Source organism: the organism of the source record quoted next, unplaced genomic scaffold (genome assembly GCF_019419815.1).
Source record: "Pyrus x bretschneideri cultivar Hongxiangsu unplaced genomic scaffold, Pyrus_bretschneideri_v1 Contig45, whole genome shotgun sequence".
Taxonomy (NCBI): domain Eukaryota; kingdom Viridiplantae; phylum Streptophyta; class Magnoliopsida; order Rosales; family Rosaceae; genus Pyrus; species Pyrus x bretschneideri.
In genome coordinates this window covers 2,291,996-2,301,678 of record NW_025999779.1, presented here as the reverse complement: position 1 = coordinate 2,301,678, position 9,683 = coordinate 2,291,996, and the positions used below count along the sequence as shown (strand labels likewise).

The 9,683-nt window shown below is 37.0% G+C and overlaps 2 protein-coding genes across 3 annotated transcripts; both read right to left on the bottom strand.

The window, feature by feature from the left end:
- Positions 1-1,112: 1,112 nt before the first annotated feature.
- LOC125469773 (expansin-A9-like) lies at positions 1,113-1,846 on the bottom strand. The gene is made up of 2 exons (XM_048567546.1): positions 1,638-1,846; positions 1,113-1,422 (listed from the first exon to the last, which is right to left on the bottom strand). The coding sequence occupies exons 1-2, from the start codon at positions 1,844-1,846 to the stop codon at positions 1,113-1,115; spliced, it is 519 nt and encodes a 172-aa protein (XP_048423503.1).
- Positions 1,847-3,862: 2,016 nt separating this feature from the next.
- Positions 3,863-8,666, bottom strand: LOC125469783. 2 transcript variants are annotated; one of them, XM_048567576.1, is made up of 9 exons: positions 8,375-8,666; positions 7,543-7,622; positions 7,024-7,216; positions 6,527-6,579; positions 6,230-6,320; positions 5,525-6,132; positions 4,707-4,958; positions 4,425-4,478; positions 3,863-4,332 (listed from the first exon to the last, which is right to left on the bottom strand). In XM_048567576.1, exons 2-9 carry the CDS (start codon positions 7,594-7,596, stop codon positions 4,156-4,158), a joined length of 1,482 nt encoding a protein of 493 aa, XP_048423533.1. In that variant the 5' UTR covers positions 7,597-7,622; positions 8,375-8,666; the 3' UTR covers positions 3,863-4,155. The 2 variants fall into 2 exon arrangements, with proteins under 2 accessions (XP_048423533.1, XP_048423534.1); XM_048567577.1 differs by having other exon boundaries at positions 7,027-7,216.
- Positions 8,667-9,683: the final 1,017 nt, after the last annotated feature.

Below are 9,683 nucleotides of genomic sequence, written 5' to 3'. Positions count from 1 at the left end.
ATTCCAAGTTTTGGATAATTTTGAATGAAATGAGGCACAATCTATTTATGTGAACTTAAGAATGAATTTGTATTTGGTTGAATTTGGTTGAAGAACCAACGATTCAAATTTGAATTATGTGTTTGCGGTGACACCTAGATTGAATGTTTAGATCGCCTACATGCTTTTTAGGAAATCAAACACGACATAGTTTCAACGTTTAAGAAATTAAGGGGTGACTGACCCACTAATTAAGAATATACGTTTGTGAAATTTAAGAGGGTTTAGAACCCTGGAAATGATTTCGGAATTATATTTGTTGATCTGATAAAATGAGAATTTCAGTATTTTGAGATTGAAGGGTAGATGACCGTTGGAATGAGCATTCTTTATGGATCCACTGATTAATGGTTCTTTTTTTTTTTTTTTTTTTTGGGTGCAAAAAATGGTTTTTTTGTTTTTGTTTTTGTACAAAAACTGGGTTTTTTTGTTAAAAAAATGGGTTCTTTTGTTAGATGAGAATCCAATAAATCTCGAGGGTTTATGGTGGTGATTAAAAATAGGGTGATGATTTTCACACTTACCTCACACACATCCGCGTCTTGACGTCCTAAATGCCATTGTTTTGTTGCATCACAAGGAACAATTGTAAGGAATCAGGGATTGGTGTGGTATTCCTCTACGCCCCTAGGACACTAGAATATTGAAACATGAACGAAGAAAGGCATGAGAGAAAAGCATATTGAGAAATAATCATCTTCAATTGATCCAACAATGATACGTCTAACCATAAAAAAAAAAAAATAAAGAGTGATGTAATTCCAACCACATGTCTTATTTTACAGTCAACCCACCTATTAGCGAAAATGTTCATAACAAATGAATATAAGGTGGGTGAAGAAATATGAGAGGCGGGTGAGTGTAGTGCCACTCAAGAAAAATATTGAAGAAGGAAATTTACGAAAAAGTGGTAAGGTGTATATGAGTGCCTTGTTTTTATTATTACATGGTCGGGCAAGAATTCCATGGTTAGTTTGTATACATTGGTAATGACAAGCCAAACTAGTTCAAATAATATGGTGTGGAGGATTTCAACATGCACGAAGCATTGAAGCTGATGATGTGCTTTTGATCTATCGGAAGTTCTTGCCTTCAAAAGTCTGGCCAAACTGCCAAGTCTTGGGCGCAACATGCCATGAAGTTGAGTGTCGTTTATCACTTGCTTCAACTCGGAAGGTCAGTGACTCACCGACCATCTTGGCACCGGTAACCCACCGCTGACCCCACATCTGACTCATTGCTGTCCATTTGAGCTTGTCGGAGCCCTTCACCTGCACGCTGATGATGTCCCCAGCTCCTCCCACATTCCATACCAACACTTCATTGAAATAAGGGTTCCCGGTTATTGTGAATCGCATGCCCCCTTTCTTCTGGCATGGAACCCTACAAAACAATTTCTAGCAATCATTAAAATCTTTCTTACAACGGGAAATATTCTCTTGTCGTGTGATTAATATACTTATATGTTATGTTATCAGGCTTTTCAATATGGTCTATCTAAATTCATATGTTTGTATTGTGTGGTTTAGATTGCTAGTCTCACAATATTAGTATTCAAACATTCTATCTATTCAATGCATGCATGTGCATGTAATCACCTGCGGTACGCGACAGGAATAATGCCCGCCTTGTACTCAGCAATGTTGAGGAACACAGGCTTCGCTATATCGAAATGCTCGCGTGGCGGATTGCACCATCCTCCATTGTCACTAGCCTGATTCCAATTTGGTGGGCAATTGTTGGTTGCAGTAACAGTGAGAATAGGGTTCCCTGGCTTGCACCATTGGGGCTCATCCACACACTTCATTTCATAGCATGCACCACATGACAGCCCATTGTTGAACAAAGCATTGCTCAAAGCCACTGTCTCGAGGCCATAGCCTTCTTGAACCACGTCGTGGTAACCACAAGCTCCGCCAAACGTTCCCGAGCCGCCTTCGTAGAATGTGGCATGAGCTTGCTTCCAAGGGCCAGCAGTGAACCTTGGCTTATGGTGCTTTATGGGGTGGTGAACTCCAAACCGGCCGCGGTTGGCGGCAACCACATGAGATGGTCAGCTAGCACAAAAAGAAAGACAGCCAAGGAACCCAAAAGAGCTCGCAGATTAGGCAATGTCATGGTGATTAATTTCTTTTGTTTTTAATTTGAAGATTCTTGTGCTGGTTAGGTATATGTTATATAGTACAAGATTGTTGTTATTTTTTCAGTTCCGATTGTTTGTAATTTACTCTCTACCTCTCATTCAAATGCCATTGCCAGCAATACACAACCTATATTATGGTATATGGTTGTAACTCCTCCCTCTGTTCGTTGCTTGGAGATGTCCTCATAACTCAAAATTATTTTTTAAATCTTACTTTATACACCAATCTGTATGATTTCTCCTTCATAACTTCATCATTTCTCTTCTTTTTTAACTGAAAATAAGAATGACTAGACTGGGTCATCCGTGACCCGTTATCCTTCATATTCGATCTCTCATCTTTATGTTGAGACTAGCAATAACGTCCACAAATTCAAATTTTTGTAGGCTCATTTTATTAGTACCTCACATATTATTAAGAGTAAATCTCAATTTACTACTCTCAAATTTCGTGGTTTTCAACATTTAGTACATGAAGTTTTTTTCGTCCTAGAGTCATACTTAAAGTGTTAATTTTGGGACAGTCTCATACATATATGTTAATCTGGCTGTTAAGTCTTCCATTAACTGATGATGCGGCGCAGATGTGGACAATTACTAGGCACCATGTGTCATTAAGGATAGAACAATTAAATCTAATAACCATCATTAAGGATAGAACTATTAAATCTAATAACCTTCATGTGTAGTCTGAGATTTACCCTTAATAATATGTGAGATTTACCCATATTAAATCTATAGAGCTCTTTTATTTGATTGTATGCAGACTAGTTGTACTCGTAGACATTTCTTATAATTTATTTGTCTTTTCTTATAAAATAATTCATATTTAATATTAAATGACTTATACCCCAATACATAATGACAATCTGGACCTCAGAAGGTTTACAAAAAAAAAAACAATCTAAATACACTTCAAATCACTTTTAACTTGTATATTCCAAGATTATTTATCTTCTTCAACTCTCAAAACCACTCCCACCCTCCATTGTAGAACAAAACCCTAATCAATAAAACTACAAACACATTGATTCAGAAAAATTATTTTGACGAATGGAACATCAAATCGATATTCCAGAAACTTCACATGAGGTAGACTTTATATTTTTTAGTGTTTTAGTAATTTCAACAACATCAGCATACATATAGTGCGTTATGAATGATCTCTCTTGATAAACGTATGGTTGATGATGAGGATAACATACCTAATAAACCCTAGCCATATCCAATCACAAAACTCCGGCTATTGTGTTGTACTTCTAGTGCGGTATCGTTTATGCTTCTCTACCGTAGTCGGATTTTAGTTTTTCATCTTATCATGACTTAGTTCTTGTCCCATAACATATCTGATTAGCACGCCCAAAATTTTCATGGTTAAATTTATGTTGCACTAATCCTCAAGAAATTGGCAAAAATCCTAAATCTCGTCAGAAAAGTTTCAATAGCTCGCTCCTTGCCGAACCATTACTCAGAATTTCGGTAGTTCCTACCGTAGATTTTAAAAGATTTAGGCAAGCTCCTGCCCGTAGTTTTTTTGCAGCATTCTGCCGACATTTTCATGGTTTTTCAACTTTCACTTGCCGAGTATTGAAAACTACCCGCAAGCATTTACTATCGACTTGTTATGAAGAAGCGAAAAGTAGTACAAATTTAGAGCAGATAAAACCTAAGACCTGATCAAACCCACAAAATGCAGACATCATAATTTTCTGGCACAGCATGGAGCCATGTTTTTCATATTACCCGAAGTAAATTTCTAGGAAAGTAAACGGGAATGTGAAAACATCGAATACAAAACTCTCGCTTACAAAAGAAAATTTGGCCCAACCGTTGCAGAGAGCCTGAATTCTGTAATCATTTGTTGGAGGATCAATTGTCTTGATGTTATAACAAACTCTTTACAACTAAACTTCGGTACATTCCTGGCTACTGATTTACTGCACCAGTGATATTTAACTTCAAAAACGCTTCTTCTACTTCCGTCGTACATACCTTCTGATATGGTCGGATGATGCACTTTTACTGGCAATTGGAAGTATGGGAGGAGCAAACTTTTTGCCGCGCTGCCTGGGATACGGATGGACTGTGGCCAGCTCACGAACACGGGGCACCAATGACTTCGGTAAAGCACGCATCTCCTTTTGCTCAACCTGTGGTAGCCAAACGACACCTAGACAAGTTTAGGTTACATGACAGGTTCTGCATCCTAAAATGTTAAAGTATAAACAGATAGAAATCTAGCCTCGTTCTTCAGTTCCTTTCCACAGCTCCTTCTTAAAATATTTCTCCATTTGTCCTGCAGCGTGCAAAAGCATTGATGTTAGAAGTTAAAACGCAAAGACAACTGTTTAACCGAAACCTAACTCCTCTCCTGTAGAACACAAAATGGAGAAAGCCAGTAGAAATTGGACTGTAAAGAGCCTGCCCAAATTCAGGGGGCCCTGCGCCTTGGGTAGCTGGCCCTCTCCATTTTCTGTGCAAATAGAGAGCATATTATTCCCATTATTGGAAAGCTGTGATGTACCCTGAGATCTAGTGGCGTGCGATAAGGAGAAGATGCAAATAGGAGCCTTTTTATATCTGTCCATCGTCCAACTCCGTATTGAGAAATACCATCAACCAATGTCGTCACCTCAGAGGGAGTCCACATCCTTTGATGCTTCCTTCGATCTTGCTTTGTTGATCTTTTTCTTGACACAGAGTCATCTTCAGATTCGGATGTTATAGGTTGCTCATCGGACTCGTATGACTCATCAGATTCATCTGACTCAAGCATCTGTGCAGAATAATGACGACAATTGAACTTCTGAAACTGTGGCATTACATGATCCCAAAAAAAATCACAGTACTACAGACAATCCTAGTTGTTCAAATAGAGAAGAAATAAATTCACTCTGATTTCTATGTTTTTTCTTTCTTTCAAGTCGATGAACATCACAACAGCTGAGCCTTCAGTGGAAAGCAACAACCAGAGCAATCTGCAGATGCAAAAATCAATAGGCGACTCACATCCAACGCAATTCTATTTGACAGGCACAAAGGAATAGTAGACCTTAGTTTGGTTCCACATGAAAAATACATAGCAATCTGCAAATGGTCACAAATAATCTCACATTTTTTTAATTACGTGATCCAGAGACAACAAACCCTAATGGACCACCTGTCATACTTAAATTTCACTTTGATGAAATTGCTGATAACTGATAAGGCAAATTCAAGCAAACTTGGGAGAGAAAGAACCATACAACTAGAGAGACAGAGGACGAAGAAGTGGGAGGAATTTTCATCTAGAAATTTCAAATTAAATGTAGCAAAGATGTGCAAGGCTGAAGATTTTCCTACCGAAATTGATGCATATTTCTTTCGACGTGTTCTTTGCTTCCTGAATTCAGCCAGTGTCTGGTTTTCAGAAATTAAATCATCCTCAGGAACTGATGCCAATGTCCTAGGCCTCTGATGATGATGTTTATTCTGAGATCTGTCCTTCAATCGTCCATTCTCTGTAGCAGTAACAGCAGAACAATCTTCCCTCCCCTTGGAATCTTTTGACTTCTTGACCAAAAATTCCTCAATGTATCTTCGAGTAGGCTTACGTAGTCTTTTCTCCTGAAGAAAAGCAGCAGACACTATTCCACTTACTGAAGGTTTTTCATCGTTATCTAACTCGTCAAGATTTTGTAAATTGATCGAAGCAGGATGGGCAACTGGTGTTCGATGTCTTTTCTTCTGCCTGAAGTTACCATGGGACCCATGAGTTACTGCCTTGTCAATAGAACTATTCTTGCATTCAAATTCCTGAATAGTCACAGTTGATGATTCAGATATCCCAACAGCACTGTTACTACTACCACTTAATCCTGGTGACTGACTTGCAGAACTTGAGTTCCTTAAACGTGATCCTTCACAAGGACCAAAACCCAGTTGAGAAGCTTGTCCTATAAATCCAATATCTGCACTCAGGAAAGAAATGAATCATTAGAACACAAAAGTAAAGAGAAAGCATGCCATAAATGTCATTATGACAAGATAATTTTAACAAAATTTCACCTAGAAGATAATCATCGCAAGGGCTTGCAAGGCCATTTATTGCATCTATATCCTCCACTTCGTCAACTTCATCCAGCAATCCATCAAGAACCTACTAAATCACTATCTCATCAAAACAGCAATCACAAATGCAAATAATTCAGCAGTCTAAACAAACCAGCATCACCTTCAAGTGTCACATCAAGTGATATAGAGAAATGATGCAGCATAAAACTTGAAGGTGAGCTAATTTCAGAAAAAGAAAGTACAGAACAACTCTGATATGATATAAATTTATACACAATGTTAGATACATACTCCAAGTTCTAATTCATCATGTCTTCCCCGAGGATGAGCAGAACGAAACTCACCTTAAAAAGACCAGAACATATACAGAATTAGATTGAGAACAGAAGCGATTCCAAAAACATTTGAAAAATAGAAACCAATAAACCATTGTAGAGTCCCAACTCGAATTCAATTACCAGACATCAATTTCAATTAAAATCATTTGGTGTCTATTTTATCATCAAAGAAACAAGATTTCATTACACGCAGGTGTCAAAATGTTAAAATCCCTTAATAGAATCTTTTTCTTCCATTTAATATTGGTTTTTCAGCAAGTGTGTCATCCTGAGTGATGGAAGAATCTCACTATAGGGATCAAAGGTCAAGAAATCCAATAATACAAGTTTAAAGTGTTCATATTTCCTATGCTTCAAACAAAAGGGGGAAAAAACTAGCAGGAGTTAATTTTGTACTTTTAACTAATAAGGGCGCTGGAACCATAAACAAGTAGCATTTAGTAGCACTACCACTGTATGTATTAAGACCAAAGTCATATCCACAGGAAAAATCTTCCATGTTCAAGCCCTTTTCTGCATTCTCCTTGTCAAAACATAAGACGCCATCTACAGTAACATATTCACTTTTAGGTTCTGCTAGTAAATGTTCAATAGTTTCAGATTCATCTTCTAATGCAGGACCAAAAGAATCTTCCACTTTCACCTGTAAAAAAACAGAAGAAAATAAATCATACAAATGGCAATCCCACTCAAGGAACTGAAGGGGGGAGTAATTTCAATTACTAAGACTTGGCAACAACTATTAATCAATAACTGTTGTGAATACAGTAGCAAAAGGAAAAGCAACTAAGATGCCTAGTAGTTCAAGAATTTAAAAAAGGACGGAAAATCCTATTTCGTGAAAGCCTACTGGGCCATAGCATAGTGGAGAACAGATCGTGTTTGTATTTTGAGTCATTCTTTTCCTGAATAAATACATGAAGAAGCATGATAATATAGTAGTTTCAAGAAAAACTGTTAACTACTCACCCTTTGGGATTTCATGTTGACGAACTTCTTACGTGCGTGTGCTTCATGATCCATTTCATATCATGCTTCTAAAACTGATCCTGCAGTTTCAAGCATTCACGAGTTTAATTGTACAACAACCAAGATAGACAAATTGTGCAGATTCCGTTAATCAACAGAGTACAACAATACAACAACAGAAATTATCTAAGTAACTATTCTAAACTACCACACATCGCAATTTCGCGTTTCGATTCATAACTTCAGTCTCCTTAACATTCTTTTAAATTCAACCACCGAAAACAACCATGCAAGTGGTTGTTGCCACCGGTACGAATTCTGTTACGAAAAAATGAAATCATTCTCCTTCACTCTAAACTTACAATTGCATGAACACTAACGAACTTTTGGAGAAGAACATAATCGTGTTAAAGGTCCAATTTTAGGGTTTTATACTATTGATTGCTGCATTAGCACCAGCTTATAGACAAATTAAAAAAAAAAAATGAAAGGTATACAGTAGTAGTAGCACCAATGCAAATAAGAATCTACACGATGCAGACTAATACTAGTTATTTAGATAAAATAAATCGAAATATATTTAAATGATTTCTATAGGTTATTCATTATTTATCTGAATTAATAAATTAAAAATTAAAAAAACGAAATATCAGGTTGAGTAATATACACTACAGCACGCAGCTAGCTGTTTACTTGAGCTGAGCTAACGCATTTAAAAATAATAATTAAAAAAATGTAAGCAAAATTGATGTTTTACTATTCCTGCTTCGTTTTCTCGGCAACCAAACAGAAAGTAAAACGCGGATCAGAAAAGTTGAAATGCAAACAGTACCTCATCAATGAGCATGGAAACCCTAGCGAGCTCAAAGCTTGGCCGATCTGCGATCTCACCGACGATACAAAGTAACGAAGATCTAACAGAAGTTAGAGAGCAGAGCGGAGAGAGCGAGATCTGACCTTAGAGTGAGAGGCAGTTAGAGAGAGAAATAGGAGAGAGAAAGAGGGGGAGAGAGAGAGAGAGAGAAAGAGGGGGAGAGAGAGGAGTCAAAAGGAATCCGTGCAAACGATTGGAAACCGAAACTCCTCAGAAGCGACAGGAAGAGATGGGAGGAGCTATAGGAGGAGATAGAGGGAAGTAATGAATAGATGAATAATGTATGAGTGTGAAATAGGGGCCTTTTCGGCATTTCGATTTTTGTTCGTCTTTTCAAGTTTTACTCTGGTACTACAAAAGTAGTAGTGCCCAGAAGGCAGAGAGGTGCTGCTTTTGGACTCCGGCTGCGGCCGACGGGGACACGTGGACGACAATTAAATGGGTTGTTGGCGATTGTGGTCATCCACGTTATGACTAGTTTGACTACGTTATGAAACATGTGAAAGCCTGTCATTTAATTTTTTTTTTTTTTATGTCAAATTATTATGCTCAAAGTGTCAATTGTTGGCAGCAAAATTCAAAAATTAATGTGAGTAAAATGTCATCAAGTCTAAATTTGTTGAACGATAAATAACAAGGAGATTCTCTAAAAGTAAACTATTTATAGATTATTTATTACTTTATAATTTAACGTTAATTTTTGTGCTAATATTATAAAATATTGTGACAAAAATATGAAGTAGCAAAGTTCCATTTTGAGTCTTGTTAACATTTCTCTTCTTGAATTTACTTGTATAAAAAATCGATGTCAATTTTCCTTTACTTTCTACTTACTGCAAACCTTTTATTATGTGTTTACGTACTTAATTTTTCAAGAATTAGATTATGAATTCTAAATTAAGTGCCTTATAACTTTGATTTCATATGTGTTAGTAAACACATAGGATGTCAGAGTCAAAAAACGGATAGGCAGCCAATACTAAAAAAACGCATATCAAACGCATAGGAAGTTGGAGTAAAAAAGGCATACGCAGTCAAGAGTGAAAAAAAAAAACGCATATAAATGCATAGGAAGTCGGAGTCAAAAAACGCATATCAAATGCATAGGAATTCAGAGTAAAAAACACATAGGCAATCAAGAGTGAAAAAAACGCATATAACGCATAGGAAGTCGGACTCAAAAAACGCATAGGCAGTCAAGAGTGAATAAACACATATAAACGCATAGGAAGTCAGAAAACGCATAAGAAGTCAGAGTTAAAAAAAC